Source organism: Oratosquilla oratoria, chromosome 37 (assembly GCF_046742065.1).
Source record: "Oratosquilla oratoria isolate Oo_2021 chromosome 37, ASM4674206v1, whole genome shotgun sequence".
In the NCBI taxonomy this organism is placed as follows: domain Eukaryota; kingdom Metazoa; phylum Arthropoda; class Malacostraca; order Stomatopoda; family Squillidae; genus Oratosquilla; species Oratosquilla oratoria.
In genome coordinates this window covers 6,566,257-6,583,386 of record NC_134813.1, presented here as the reverse complement: position 1 = coordinate 6,583,386, position 17,130 = coordinate 6,566,257, and the positions used below count along the sequence as shown (strand labels likewise).

Sequence of the window (17,130 nt, the reverse complement as noted above, 5' to 3'; positions counted from 1 at the left end):
TTGAGTGTTTTTAATCTCAGTGTCACATGTATCTTCACCATCAAATTGTATTCTAACCTTCTTTATATCATCTAAGTGCCAAATTGATACTTCCCTAATTTCTAAGTGTAAGATCTTGTATTTACTTCCACCTGCAAAATCAATTATCCTATATGGACCTCAGTAGTTCGGTGAAAATTAATTATGAGGTGTATGTAATTTGACCATGAGTAAATCTCCTATTCTTAATTCTATTATATGTGTTATTTTGTGTTGTTACTTCTTCATCTCTTGTGTATACTCCTGCATGTGTTCCCTAACTCTTTGACGTATAGCTTGAAATGTATGTATCCTATATTATGCACAGATTTTTGCTCTGCAATCAAGATTTCACATGGAAGAACTTTGTCCTCTCAAAAATAATAAAATGAGGTGTTTGTCCTGTAGCTGTGTTAATTTTTTTTTTTTTTTTTTTAGGATACATTTAACATAAGGAATCCAAGTATCCCAAGTTATACTATGAGGACTTATCATACCTCTAAGACATGTAATAATTTTCTTATTTAACCTCTCTACAACTCCATTGCTCTGAGGATGATTCACTAAAATGTTGACTTTTTGAATCTTAAATAATCTACATAATTCTTCCAAGATTTTGTTATTAAATTCAGTTCCATTATCTGAAACTAAGATCTTAGGTGTAGTGAAATTATAGATTATCTGATCATAGATTACTGAAGCAATTGTTTCAGCTTTCTTATTTGGAATGGGTTGTAAAATACAAAATCTTGAAAGATAATTAATAGCAACCAATACATATTTATATTCATTTTCAGACATAGGTAACTCTAATGTATCTATGTGAACTCTTTCCCAAGGTTTCTGCGGAATGAAATAGGGTAACACAGGAGCAGGTTTTGGTGTATTTCCTTTCACCTTTGCACATATCAGTTTTCTCTATAACTATATATATCTTTCTTTGTACCTAGCCAAAAGTATTCATGTTGTGCTTGTCTATAAGATATTTTCCTGAATGTGAACTACAATCAATATCATGAAGTAACTTCAATACCCCTTGTACAAGAGTTTGTAGTATTACCAACCGATTCACCGGGTCTCTAGAAATATCTTTCCACTTACAAATGTTTTTCTATACAAAAGCTCAATAGTCAAATGGAATTCCCCTATCTTATACCCTTTTATTAGTTTTGGAGGATTTCCTCTTGGATTCATCAAATACTATGCTGCTGATTCCCATGTCTTATCATCTCTCTCTTCCATTATTATAATTTCCTCATATAAGGTTATTAGCTCATCTATACTTAAGACAAAATCTATCAACCCTGTTGTTGGTTGGCTAATATTTCAAGATTGTACCCGGAATTTTCTCACACCTAACCTCATAGTATTGAAGTATAGCAAACCACCTGGCTAATCTGCCCCTAAGGTTCTTATGCTTAAATAAGTTCTGAATAGCTGTATGATCAGTCTAAACTCTGATTGGATATCCCAGTACCATACCTCTAAAACTTTCTAATGAATATATCACTGCTAAGGTTTCTCTTTCTGTTACAGAGCTGTTTCTCTCCACACTATTGCAAAGTCTAGATGTGTAAGTTATTGGTTTCAAATTTTCATTTCTCTCTTGCATCAGTATGCCTCATAACCCTATATCAGACGCATCAGTAACTCCTTATCATAGTTTGGAAATAACAAAACCGGAGAACTAGTAAGTTTATCTTTAAACTGGTCAAAAGCTTGCTGTTATGTAGGTCCCCACATAAACTTTGAGTCTTTCCTCAACAAAGAACTTAATGGATTAGCTATGTCTGGATATCCTTCGATAAATTTCCTATAATATCCTATCAATCCTAAGAAACTTCTAACTTTTTCTACATTGTTTGGAACTGGAAAATTCTCTACTGGTTCAACCTTTGAATTTATTGTACTAAGTCCATACCTGTCTATCTTATGTCCCAAATATATAACACTGTATTGCGAAAACTTAAATTTTTCCAGTTTCACTTCCAATCCTGCTTCAACTAGTCTTGAGAATACCAAAAATAATTTCTTAAAGTGCTCAGCCGCTGTTTGGGAAACTATTAAAATATCATCTAGAAATATACAGCCAGTGTTTCCTAACAATCCACCTAGAACTGTATTCATTAATCTCATGTAAGTTAATGGACTAGTATATAACCTAAATGTCATTCGTTTGAACTCATAGTGTCTTGTTGGAGTAGAAAATGCTGTGAATTCTAGGGAGTTTTCATGGAACCCTATTTGCCAAAAAGGAGACTTGATATCTATAGTGCTGAAATACCTATTCTCAGTTCCCAAGCTTCTAAGTATTTCCCTTATCAACGGTTATGGTAATCGGTCACGTATGGTCTGCGTATTCAATTCTCTATAATCAATAACTGGACGCATGGTACCATCTGATTTTGGCACCAGAGTCAGAGGGAAGTTCCATTCACTTTTACTATGTTCAATAATATCCTACGATAACATATCAGTGATCAATTCATTTACGATGGCTAGTTTAGAATGTCGTAATCTGTAGACAGGCATAGAAATAGGCTGAGTCCCTGGTTTTAATTTGATCTGATGTTTTAAAACAGCTTTTTACCCAAGGCGTCTCCCGGCAAAGCAATTGCTTTATTGTGCTTCAAGAGTAAAGCAACTAAGCTTTCATCCAACTCAGGACAACAAGTAGATTTTAGTTGATTCTTGTATTTCTTTTCCAGTTCTGATTCTTTCTGAACTGAGCAGATTGATGACAAATGTGATTCCACCTCCTTAGTGCTCTCATTTAAAATCTTAATGGGTTTTGTACAAACTCTAAAACATCCTATTTATGTACCTTTTGTTAAGACTATATCTTTAAAGTACTAATCACTAATATTTCTACTATGTTCTTATTTGACTTATAAATCCCTGAGTTCAATTTCAAACCTTTTAATCTATTTAAATTTGAGATGGTTATAATTTCAGAGTCTACAGTGACTCCTTTCAACTGCGCTTCTAGCCTGTCAATTGCTCTGGAGTGTAATAACGTTGACTTTATTACGCCACCTTCCACAATTAGCAAAGTTTCATTTGAAGTTGATGAATTCGTCATTTCTTGGATTTCTGGAACATCTGAGTTGGGTTCACTATATGAGACTTTATTTTCTGTTGGTCTGGACCATCTGCCCCGCTGTGTAAAATATAATTGTTATCTTTCCTATTTCTAGAGATTTTTTTATTCATGTTACTGGCTTTAAGTCTGGTTGGTTTAAAAATGGGATTAACTGTGATTTCACTAAGATCCCTAACTCAGTAGGACGTGTGGCCATGCTCTCTTTTCTTATAGTTGCAAATCCTGGGAAAACTGATTTTTCTACAACTATCACTGGAAAGTGCAAATGCTGATTATTATATAAGATGACTTCTAATTCAACCTTACCTAATATTTTTAACCGACTTCCAGTTACTCCTTGCAATGAGTAATGGATTAGTTTCAAGAATTTCGCTCCTGGTTTATTGAACACTCTACCCGCAATAAGAGGTCCTACAGAAGTTCTTCCAATTGTTATAGTCAGTTTACAACTATCTTTGATGTTGGGGTTTTCTCTCATCCTTCTATCACTCACATCCCTAACACAATACTTCCTATGTGTATTTCTATTGGTATTTCTGTAGTGTTGTTTTATTCTGTGTCTGGGGGTTTTCGCCTTATTTCTGGGTGCATAAGAATTTTTTTCTACACTCCTGTATTCTATGTCCAATCCTCTGATGATACAAACAGAAAGGTGGGTTTCTACAATGATATTGATCATGACCCTCGTATTTGCAATTTCTACAAATAGTTTCACAATAACACTCTTGCGCTTTATGCTGACAGGTATTAGATTCAATTCTAGCATTCCTTGAAGTACTTCTTACTCTAGCTTCAGATCCTCTATTTCTATAATTACTTCTAAACTTTCTAGTTTGTTTCTGTTGTTGCATTCTCACTGATAGCACATATGGACTAACTTGTTTAGATCCACTATAACTTTGAAGAAGATAATCTACCTCCCTTAAATGAATTGATGTCTTAATATCTTTATGCAGCTTTTTGTCATTATTTCGTCAGAGCTGTTTGTAAACAATGCGAGGGCCACTAATTTAGTTATCTAAAAAACTTTAATTTTGTCACTAGATCTTTATATCCAATCTGAATCCTTCAACATAGAATTCATATTCTTAGACCATCTGTCTAATCTTGCTAAGTATTATGTGTCTGATTCACTTTCTTTATGAGTCTGATTCACTTTCCTTATCATTCTAACCAAAGACCTGGTAGGATTCTGATCACACTTTGATATCTTCCATTTACTGGAAATTTATTACAAACCTAGCCCTGCCCTTCGCAGGATCTACATTTTCTTTTAAAATCTACATTTTCCTTTTTTTTTTAACTCTTATGTTTTTAGTGACAATTAAACTATCGATCAAACTGAGAAACCTATTAGCTCCCAAGGTGCTTTCAACACCTGCGAATTTGAGAATATTGACATTCGAGGTATGAATCACGTGCCTCAAAATACCACCTGTAGTCATACCTTCAGTCTCTTCGGAGGCAAGGGCTCGATTCCCACATTTACCACCACTGTTACCTCCATCACCTCCGTAGTAAATACTGTTCCCTTCTATAGTATTGTATTTCGTTTCTCACTTCCACTTTTCCTCACTGTCTTTATGTAGATTAATTACTCAAGTTCCATTACTTATTTTCATCTGTAGGAAGGAGGTAATGTTATTTTACGAGAGTGAACTAAACGGAGGTAAAAGCTTCCTTCTTTTCTTCCCGAATAATATTACACTTGGCTTGTCAATTTACACAAAAGGAATCTCCAATGCAATCCTCAATTTACTCACTAAGCCTCCTCGCACCGACGTCAGGACTTCCCCAGTCCAATGATCTTTACTCTTACATCTAAGTGTCTACCCTAAGGGCGTGACTTTACTCCCATGAACCAATAAAATCTTCACCTCCCCCACCCTTTCTCTAATCAGAAAGACTGTTACAAACGTCTTAGGCAATACTACTTACTCAAGCAATGACGATATCAATGCATATCTGGCTTAGTTTAACATATTGTTACATCATGAATAAAATCTGGTCCCTAGTGGTTATTTATAAACTTTAGACGAGGAGCGAGATTATGCAACTCCTTCGCGGCTATTATTTACCAAACATCCAACTCATAAGATGAAATTCTCGCCACCTACCCCTCTATCTACCTTACTTGTCTACCTTTATCTACCAGCCTCTAACAACTTTTATAATTCCATGTCTTCGGCGCGGTACTGTCCCCAGGGATGGAATAGCCGTTATTTCTGAAGAAATACTCTCTCACTTTTTACCATAAAGAAAAGTACTTGTACTTGGGATATTATAGGAAACTACTTTAATTGTCATGCATATTTCTTCGATAGAAAATGGCGCTCAGTGACAACGAAAGATTATGGCGGTCGGGTCGACTTCCTTACGTCATCAGCGACGTCCCTGAAGCAGGTAAGCCCTTGGCAGTGTACTGTTGACACTCATTAGAATTAATTAATTCAGCTGATGTTGCCACAAAGTATATGAAGTGCAACACCGTGGTAGATTTTAGTATTGTAGTTGCTAGAGCTGCCTCAATCCTCCTTATTTGGTGTCGTACTAGTTAGAGTTTGTTATATCTTATTCTGATTGGAGTCAAAAGTCTTGATTCAGATATCTTAAGGGTGTAGGGGTAGAACAGAATTTAACTGCATCATGGTCACTGCATTTGCATTGCTCTATTTGAGGTTGCTTTCCTGGCTGTAGTCAGGCAAATCTTATGCAGCAACAGCGATGGACGCTCCCCTTTTCCTGACACTATGACTCATGAACACGATAGCCAGAGCTAGTGGCAGCCCTCGGCAGTAGGGATCGAACCCGGATTTTCCTAATAACGAGTCAAGACTAATTCGAGCCTCACTCATCACTTAAGCATACGATGAAGACGTTGTCGGTACATAGAAAGGGGATTCCCCCTGTGCCTTATAGCGGAAGGGATACGAAGAGGAAGAAAGAGGGTTAGTGAGCTCTTGTCTTTTATTTGGATGGGTTAGAATTGAAGTAATTTTATATGTGGTCCGAAGCCATATATACATATAAATATACATACATACATCCATACATACATATGTATATATATATATATATATATATATATATATATATTATATATATATTATTTATATATATATGCATATGTATATAAATATGTATATAGATATATATATATATATATATATATACACAGTAGCCAAATTACCCGCACGTCCATCAAGGATACATACCAGCTTCACCGCTACCTACAAGTGGGCTTGGTTCTTCGTAAAATTGAGATTAGGGCGGCAGGTAGCAGTCGACTCAAATCCTGCGGGAGTTAGATTGACCCCGAGGTTGAAGAATTTTATAGTCTCAGTAGCGTAGTTGGTAGAAGCATAGACCTGCTACCATGCAAGTCCTAGGTTCGAGTCCGGGGACAACTATCGGAATTATTTGATTGACATCGTCGTCATTGGCAATTCTATTCTTGTGGAGAAAAGTTACACGTATCAATATAACTCAATGGAAAACGTAACGAAAATAAAAGGTTAAGAGAGTAGAAAAAAAATGAGGAGGGAGACGCCCTTTGGAAATAAAATATACTTACTCAAGTACCCTGGGTTATGGTGAATATATATGTTTTTGGGGGGAGTTCGTGAACGAACAAACAAAAAGACAGACAGATGCTACTACTTTATTATAATAGATACAAATGAAAGATAGTTATCCAAGTACCTTGGGTTATAAGGTTTCAGAATATATATGGTTATAGGGGTCTATCTGCAAAAACCTAGGAGTTCGTGAATAATCCCTAACCTAAACATACCCCACCTAGCACTAACCCTTAACCTGAACCAAAATGAAATTTTGGGGGGAAATAAAATATAGTTATCTTAGCACCTGGAGTAATAGGGTATCAGAATATATATAGTTATGGGGGTCTATCTCCAAAACCATAGGAGGAGTTCGTGAACAAACAAACAAAAAACAAACAAACAAACAGATAGACAGAATATATATGGTTAAAGGGGGTTTCAGAATATATATAGATATAGGGGTCTATCTACAAAAACATAGGAGAAGTTCGTGAATAATCCCAAACTTAAACATACCCCACCTAACTTTAACCCATAACCCTGACAAAAATATTTTTTTTAATATAATATAGTTACCCAAGTACCTGGAGTGATAGGTTATCAGAATATATATGGTTATGGGGTCTGTCTCTAAAAACCTTAGGAGGAGTTCGTGAACAAACAAACAAAAAACAAGCAGAGAGACAGATAAATGGGTTATATGGTTATATGGTTTCAGAATATGTATTGTTATAGAGGTCTATCTGCAAAAACCTAGGAGGAGTTCGTGAATAATCCCTAACCAAACCATACCCCACCTTTGGTAATAGACCCCCATAACTATATATAGTTATGGGGGTCAATCTCCAAAACCCTAGGAGGAGTTTGTAAACAAACAATCAAATAGACAGACAGACAGAAGCTACTACTTTATTAATACATATATATATATATATATATATATACATACATATATATATACATATATATATACGTATATATATATATATATATATATATTACATACATACATATATATATATGTATATATATATATACATAAATATATGTATATATATACATACATATATATATATATATATATATATACATATATCTATGTGTGTATATATATCTATATGTGTATATATATATATATATATATATATATATTAAGGGAACCTGGGAGTTCTTATACGTGAATGTGTCATCAAAGTTGTTCAACTTATCTGGTGAACTTATGTATAATTGCCCTTTCCAATAAAGTATAATTCCCCACTAAACTGTTTCAGTCACATGTATATGTTACGTGTAGTGAATATTTTTATATTGTATAGTGAAGAAATTGAGGAAGTGAGAAGGAGAACAGTCGTGGAAAGAGAACTGGGAGATAGGGTTGATGAAAGAGCATTAGGATGGTTTGGACACATGGAAAGAATGAGTGAAGAAAGATTAGTAAAAGAAGTGTGGAAGGCAGAGGTGGAAGGAGTGAATATGAGGGGGGACCCTAGGATGAGATGGATGGATGGGGTGAAAAGGGCATTACAAAAGAGAGGAATGCCTGTGGAGGAAGGACGGGAGAGGACAGAAGACAGGAGTGAATGGAGAGGGGTTGTGTATAGATGATGCTGTGATGCATGAGAGGGAGTGGGTGGGGGATGGGGGGGTGAGGAAGTATGTATGAGAAAAAATGTGACGCAGCCCGAAGGGATTTCTCCCCGTCTTCTCCTTCTCTGCATGGGGGGACGGAGAGGGGGGTCGCCGAATTTATGAAGTGGCCTTGCTGTGGATGTGCTGTGTCTTGCGACACTACTTCTGGCCCAGGGCAGTGGACAGGATGCAGGGATGACCCGTCATCCAGGAGGTGCCAAGATAAGAGGAAGGGAGGAGGGTGGAGGGGAGTGGAACGTATAGGAAATGGAATGGGTGGGAGTGGTTTCTATGACTTTTTCTTTTTGGCTACCACCCGTGTAGGGGGAAAAAGCCTTTGGTATATGTTTGTATGTATAATGAAGATGATATATCTGAATATTAAGGTGTCCATATCAACCGCCTATGCAGAAAATGAAAGATTAGAATCTTGGTAACAACTTGGTAAGATTATATCTTATTTTGTTTTCACTTTTTTCGTGATTTTTTTATTTTTATTTTTGATAGCGAAAAATGCTGTGAAAATCTGTTAGGATAAATGACAAAAAAAAATTTAAGTCACAGTTTCCTTTATTTTTTTCTTGACAAACTAAAGTATGACTTTTTCCCCTCACAATGCCACAACAATCAAAATAATAAGTAAAATAGAACCAGAGATATGGCTCATTAAAGAACAAAAACATTAATTTTTCAGGAGAGGTAATGTGAATTTTAAAAGGAGCGCAACGCCATGCTCCTGCCTCTAGCCTCGAAAAGGGACTGAGGGATGCAGAGAAGCACAGTTTGCTAAACGTCTCGCGAAGCCTTTGTCAGCCACGCTAGGAACGATCAGCGATGCACACCTTCGTAAATCCGTGGATTTGATCGAACGACTCAAGTTTATAGACTTTAAGAAAAATAAAAGGGTCAGTTTCGATATCAAATCTCTCTATACTAACGTAAGCATGGAAGGAGCCATGAACGCGGTGAAGCGAGCTCTGACTAACATAAGCGAAGAGGAGTTACCTATTAAAAAAAAAAGGACTACATAGAGCTAGTATCTTTATGTGTTAACTTCGGGGCGTTTTTTTTTTCAAAGAACAAGAATACGTACAGCATAGAAGATTAGCTATGGGTTCACCTCTGAGTGCAGTAATGGCGTCCTTATACTGTATATGACAGTGGAAGACAAAAGATCACGATGGGATATAATTATAAGGGAGGAAAAAATATCACGGTAGGATATAATGTCACTGGAGGACAAAATATAATTTTAGAAAGGGATGCCGGACATAATGTCACTGAGCGACGGGAGGCCGGCGTGAATCACGGTGACGTAGGGGGACAAAATGTACAAAAGAGATCGGATGACCGTGATCGATCAGATGTCCGTGATGGGGGAAATGTCCGTGATGGGGGAAATGTTAATTTTGATAGGAGAAATGTTAATGAGGCATTGAACGTCAATGAAGGACCAAATAATAATATAGAGCAAGGTATAAATGAAAAACAAAATGGTAATGTAAGATATGATATTGAAATTCAAAACGTGTCAAAAAGAAATAATCACGAGTTTCTTAAAACCATGAACTTTAATGCTCGTAGTATTAGAAACAAATTTCAAGAAATACAGGCGTATGTCAAAAGCGAAAATCTCGATATGATAGTAATAACTGAGACATGGTTAAACGGTACAGAGTTCGAAGCTGAATTTAATATTGCGGGATTTAAACACTTTCATCAGGATAGAAACCACAAGAAAGGTGGGGGTGTTCTATTGTACGTTAAAAACAATGTTCATGCTTGTGTTTTAGAGAAAGTGAAACAGGATGCATATGATAGTTTGTGGGTTGAGTTAACCCAAACAAATGGACAAAAAATGAATATAGGTGTAATATATAGGCCAAAGACATTATCATTAGCAGACGACAAACTGTTATTTCAAGAACTGTCTAGTTTCTGCAACCGGTATTTATTGATAATGGGTGATTTCAATTTTACTGACATTGATTGGATGACCCTTGAACATGGCCATATAGGTAGTCGCTTGTTTGATTTTCTTGGTGACAATTACTTAATTCAGCATGTAAAAGAGCCCACAAGATATGGAAACTTACTCGATCTTTTGATCACTAGCCGCGAAAGCATGGTAACTGATGTAGAAGTCGGTGAATCTGTTGCAAATAGCGATCACAACCTAGTTAGATTCAAACTCCTAAACAATTTTAGAATAGATACTTGTGTTTCTAAAATACCCGATTTCAGTAAAGCTCAGTTCATAGAACTACGTCAGGAGCTTCAGCTTACAGATTGGGAGGCAAAATTAAACGAAAGACCTGTAGATCAGATGTGGGAAATATTTCAAAATACGATCACTAAGCTGATTCAAACTTATATTCCTTTTAAGGACAGACGTCCCCCAAATCAGGCTCGCCCAAAGTGGCTCGATAAAAAAACTGAAAAAAGTATTGCTAAAAAGAGACAAACTTATAAGAAATATAAGTGCTCGGGTGCATCTAATGACTATGAAAGTTATGTATCAATACAGAGAGATTTAAAAAAGACAATAAGAAAAAGAAAACGACAATGCGAAATGAACATCGCTGAGAAATCCAAAGAGAATCCAAAAGAATTCTTTAGTTACATTAGAGATAAAAAGGTTGCTAGGAATCACATTGGTCCACTATTATCTGCTGACGGTCAACTTGAATATTCAAATGAAGGAATGTGTAATATCTTAAACAATTATTTTAGCTCGGTATTCGTAAACGAAACACCTCAAGGTGAATTCCAAACTGAAACCTGTCAAAAGTCTAGGGTAAACTTACTCGGTACGGTAAATATAACAAAAGAAAAAATTAAAAGGTGTATAGACAAACTCAAAGTTAATAAAACACCAGGGCCTGACGGTTGGCATCCAAGAATCTTAAAGGAAATGAAAAATGAGATTGTTGTTCCATTAGAAATTATTTTCAAGAAATCCATCATATCCGGAGATGCCCCAAGAGAATGGAAGCTAGCTAACGTTACTCCCATATTCAAAAAAGGTGACAAAAAGAAACCAAATAACTATAGGCCTATAAGTTTGACTTCAATCGTAGGAAAAATAATGGAAACTATCATCAGAGATGCTATCGAACATCATTTAGAAAGTAACCGTTTGGTAAATGATAGCCAGCATGGTTTCAGACGGAAACGTTCTTGCGTGACTAACTTACTCGAATTCTACAACACAGTTATCTCGAATTATGACAAAAGAAACAATATAGATTTAATATATCTAGACTTTGCGAAAGCTTTTGATACCGTCCCACACGAAAGACTACCTACTAAATTAGCTTTGCATGGAATAAGTGGTAGCCTATTAGGTTGGACTAGTAATTGGTTGAATGGTGGAAAACAGAGAGTTGTTTTAAATGGAAAAACTTCTGGATGGAAAAGTGTTGCAAGTGGAGTTCCTCAGGGTTCCGTTCTTGGACCACTTTTATTCATAGTATATATAAATGATATAGACCATGGACTAAAATCTACTGTTTCCAAATTTGCTGATGATACAATACTGCGCGCAGTGGCAAATGATCACTCAAACCAATTAGATATTCAAGAAGATTTAGATCAATTACAGCAATGGTCTGAAAAGTGGCTAATGAAATTTAACACAAGTAAATGCAAGGTAATGCACATAGGTAAAAATAACAGTAAGTACGATTACAAGTTATTTGGAAATTCGTTAACAAAAGTGGATAGTGAAAAAGATCTCGGCGTAATTATCAGTAACGACCTCAAATCATCCAAGCAGTGTATTTCAGCCTCTGAGAAAGCAAATAAGATTCTAGGACTGATTGCGCGATCTTTTGATTTCAAAAGTCCATCACTCATTAACAAGCTATATAAATCGTTAGTTCGTCCACATTTGGAATATGCTGTTTCCGTATGGTCACCGAATCTCATTAAAGACATTGACAGATTGGAAAGAGTACAACGGCGAGCCACAAAACTGATTCCAAATATCAAAAATAAATCATGCGAAAATCGACTAAAACATATGAATCTGTTTTCCCTAAAAAAGAGTAGACTCAGAGGTGACTTGATACAGGTCTTTAAAATTCTAAAGGGAATTGACAACATCAAAAGTGACCAAATTGTTACATTGAATGAGAATCAGACAAGAAACAATGGTCTTAATCTCTCCGGAAATAGATTCAATTTGGAAGTGGGTAGAAACAACTTTGCCAACCGTGTAGTTAATGAATGGAATAAACTTCCTGCACAGGTAGTGCAATGTAGTTCAGTTCAAAGCTTTAAGAATCATTTAGATAAATACCTAAGTAAGATGCTGTAATGATTATAATTTATCTTATATTATTTGTTTTTGTTTTGTTATCATTTGTCTGTCTGATTTTTATTTATTATTAGTTATATGTCAATTAATTATTATTTACTATTTACCTCTTTGTTTATTATTTAACTATACCTATGCATTTATTTATGTATTTTATTTGTTATTTACATTATCATAGTTTTTATTTATTATCTTATTATTAATATGATTTTTTTTTCTCGCATCCGACCTAGATATGGATCAAAAGGTCTCCTGTCGGCATGCTCCGCCTTTGTAATCCTTTGTAAAAACACTTGAAGTAGACAAATTCATACGAATTATAGGAAGAGGCTCGAAGTGGGAAGTTCCGGTACGTGGACGATATTTTAGTAATAATGCCAGAAGAGTTAAATATTAACAACAAACTTCTTATGTTGAATGACGTCAACGAACATATCCAATTCACGGTAGAAATGGAGATGGAAGGAAAACTACCCTTCCTGGATACACTCATACACCGGGAGGACAGGAGCGCTAGATTCTCTGTCTATAGAAAACCCACAAACAGAGACAATTTCATACACTACCTCTCACGGCACAGCACGAGAACAAAGACTGGTGTGATAATAGGTTTCTACCTACGAGCTATAAGGATATGCAGCGATGAATTTCTGACAGGTGATATATCATACATAACCGAGGCCTTTCGTAAACTCATGTACCCCTTAGGTCTTCTACATAAATTAAAAAAAATAAAACATTCATGATATCAAGAAAAAGTAAAAAAAAAAAAATGACCAAAGAAGAAGATTACCTGGTAGTACCACATTCAAAAGGAGCAGAAGTAATCACTAATTTTCTATCCACAAAGGGTATACACATAGCACATGCCGCGGGACTAAGAATCAGAGACATAGTGAGTAAGAATGATAACAAGAACATAAAAAATCAGAACAGCATTGTTTACAAAATTCCATGCGGAGGATGTCCGGCCGCGTACTACGGAAAGTCATCGCGTAGCATTGAAAAAAGAGTGTACGAACACAAGAGTGATCTACGCCACCACAGAATTTCCAACTCCTTGGTGGTACACGTAGATACACACGGACATCTCCTCAACTGGAATAACGTCGAGGTTCTCCACCAAGGACTGGGAAAGAGATTAAGGGAAACCATAGAAGCCGCACACATCACGACGAGCCCAGTCACCAATCACCGAGAAGGACATGTTAGCCTGGCGCGACCCGCAGCGAGAATGACCTTAGCTGCGCTAGCTCGCAAGGGATGGGAAACGATTAGCCAATCAGCGGGCTCCATTCCCAGAGGGCCGGCAAGATGAGCCAGAACGGGGCTATATAATGTCCACAAAGTCTGATAGTCTGTAGTCTCTCTGAGGAAGACATCCGTCGAAACGTAAGAGAATATTCACTCCTGCATCATCCTGCATCCCCTTGCCACCTTCCACTCATCTGTCTCCATATGTATGTATATATATATATATGTATATATATATATATATATATGTATATATATATACATATATATATATATATATATATGTATGTATGTATGCATATATATACATACACACATACACACACACACACACACACACACACACACACACACACACACACACACACATATATATATATATATATGTATACCTGTATATATATATACATATATATATATATATATATCTGTATGTATATGTGTATGTATATATATTTGATGACCTTATGTGTTAAATTTGGTTCCTTCATATTCAATAATGAAAGAATCGTAGTGGAGAGTTGATGGTGGAAATGTGTCTAGAAAGAGAGTTGGTGATAGCAAATACAGTGTTTCGAAAGAAAGTCAAGCATAAGTACAGATGGGAGAGGGTGGTGGAGGGAAGGGTGGTAGATAGAGCGCTAATGGATTATGTAGTGGTAAATAGGATTAGGATTAGGAAGAGTTAAGGATGTACATGTGCTAAGGGGAGAGGGTGGGGGAATATCATATCATTTTTTGGTGGAAGGTAAGTTGAGAGTGGAGGATAGATGGAGAAAGAGGAAAGGGGCAAAAGGTAGGGAGGTTCTTAGAGTGAACCCTTTGAATGAAAAGGAAAAGGAGAAGGAGTACGGAAAGAAGCTGAAGGAGGAGTGGGAGGGAGAAAAGGATAGAGTAGAGCTAGGTGTGGAGGAGGAATGGGGATGGTTCAAGGAGGGAGTCATAAAGTGTGCAAGGATGGTGTGTGGAACAAGAAGGACAGGGGGAAATAGAAGAAAGGGTAGTGAATGGTGGGATGAGGAAACAGCGAAGGTTGTAGAAGAGAAGAAGCGAGCTTTCACAGATTGGCTACAAAATTGGACGAGGGAGTCATATGAGAGGTACAAAGAAAAGAGAAGTAAAGCAAAAGGTAAAGGAGGCAAAGAGGAGAGCAGATGTGAAATGACGTAAGAGTATGACAGAAAATTTTGAAAATAATAAAAAGATGTTTTGGAAAGAAATTAAGAGAGGAAGAGGAGGCGAATCAAGTAGAGAAGGAAAGGTAAAAGGTGCAGATGGAGAGATGATAATGGAAGAGAAGGCAATAAGGGGAAGATGGGCAGAATATTCTAGGGAGTTGCTAAATGTGAAGGAGGATAGGGAAGGAAAGATAGCTGCAGTGGAAAATGCGAAGAAAATGAGTGATGAGTGAGGAGAATGGAGGAGAAATAAGGAAGGATGAGGTGAAGGCAGTTGTTAAGATGATGAAAGCAGGTAAGGCACCTTGGTCTGGATGGATGCCATGCAGAATGTCTGAAAAAGGGAGGTACAGTGATGGTGGACTGGTTGGTGAGGTTATTTAATGTTTGCTGGAGAGAGGGTAGAGTGCCGGAGGACTGGAGGAGTGCCTGTATAGTTTCTCTTTACAAGGGAAAAGGGGACAAGTGTGAATGTAGTAGTTTGAGAGGGATTAGCTTGTTAAGTGTAGTTGGGAAGGCTTATGGGAGGATCTTGTTTGAGAGGATTAGGAGAGGAACAGAAGGAGTAATTGGTGAGGAACAGTGTGGATTTAGGACAGGTAGAGGTTGTGTGGATCAGGTCTTTGTGGTAAGACAGATAAGTGATAAAGCTATAGGAAAGGGGAAGGATGTTTTTTGGGCTTTTTTACAAAGGCAAAGCATGCCGACAGGAGACCTTTTGATCCATATCTAGGTCGGATGCACAAAAAAAAAAAAAAAAAAAATCATATTAATAATAAATTAAAACTATAACAATGTAAATAACAATTAAAATACATAAATAAATGCATTGGTATAGTTGAATAACAAACAAACAGGTAAATAGTAAATGATAATAAATTGACATATAACTAATAATAAATGAAAATCAGACAGACAAATTATAACAAAACAAAAACAAATAATATAACATAAATTATAATAATTACAGCATCTTACTTAGGTATTTATCTAAATGATTCTTAAAGCTTCGAACTGAACTACATTGCACTACCTGTGCAGGAAGTTTATTCCATTCATTAACTACACGGTTGGCAAAGTTGTTTCTACCCACTTCCAAATTGAATCTATTTCCGGACAGTTTGAGACCATTGTTTCTTTTCTGATTCTCATTCAATGTGAAAATTTTGTCACTTTTGATGTTGTCAATTCCCTTTAAAATCTTAAAGACCTGTATCAAGTCACCTCTGAGTCTACGCTTTTTAGGGAAAACAGATTCAAGTGCTTAAGTCGATTTTCGTATGATTTATTTTTGATATTTGGAATCAGTTTTGTGGCTCGCCGTTGTACTTTTTCCAGTCTGTCAATGTCTTTAATGAGATTCGGTGACCATACGGAAACAGCATATTCCAAATGTGGACGAACTAACGATTTATATAGCTTGTTAATGAGTGATGGACTTTTGAAATCAAAAGATCGCGCAATCAATCCCAGAATCTTATTTGCTTTCTCAGAGGCTGAAATACACTGCTTGGATGATTTGAGGTCGTTACTGATAATTACGCCGAGATCTTTTTCACTATCCACTTTTGTTAACGAATTTCCAAATAACTTGTAATCGTACTTGCTGTTATTTTTACCTATGTGCATTACCTTGCATTTACTTGTGTTAAATTTCATTAGCCACTTTTCAGACCATTGCTGTAATTTATCTAAATCTTCTTGAATATCTAATTGGTTTGAGTGATCATTTGCCACTCCGCACAGTTTTGTATCATCAGCAAATTTGGAAACAGTAGATTTTAGTCCATGGTCTATATCATTTATATATACTATGAATAGAAGTGGCCCAAGAACGGAACCCTGAGGAACTCCACTTGCAACACTTTTCCATCCAGAAGTTTTTCCATTTAAAACAACTCTCTGTTTTCGACCTTTCAACCAATTACTAGTCCAACCTAATAGGCTACCACTTATTCCATGCAAAGCTAATTTAGTAAGTAGTCTTTCGTGTGGGACGGTATCAAAAGCTTTTGCAAAGTCTAGATATATTAAATCTATATTGTTTCTTTTGTCATAATTCGA

The 17,130-nt window shown here is 36.2% G+C and overlaps 1 protein-coding gene across 3 annotated transcripts in view; it reads left to right on the top strand.

Annotated features, from left to right (window-relative positions):
* The window catches only part of LOC143019516 (zinc metalloproteinase nas-14-like), a 206,900-nt gene that overhangs the window by 69,094 nt on the left and 120,676 nt on the right, over positions 1-17,130 (top strand). For all 3 annotated transcript variants that reach the window (XM_076175199.1, XM_076175198.1, XM_076175197.1), the window contains exon 4: positions 5,446-5,524. In XM_076175199.1, the coding sequence (XP_076031314.1) occupies positions 5,446-5,524 (79 nt within the window). The remainder of the gene's footprint in view (positions 1-5,445; positions 5,525-17,130) is intronic.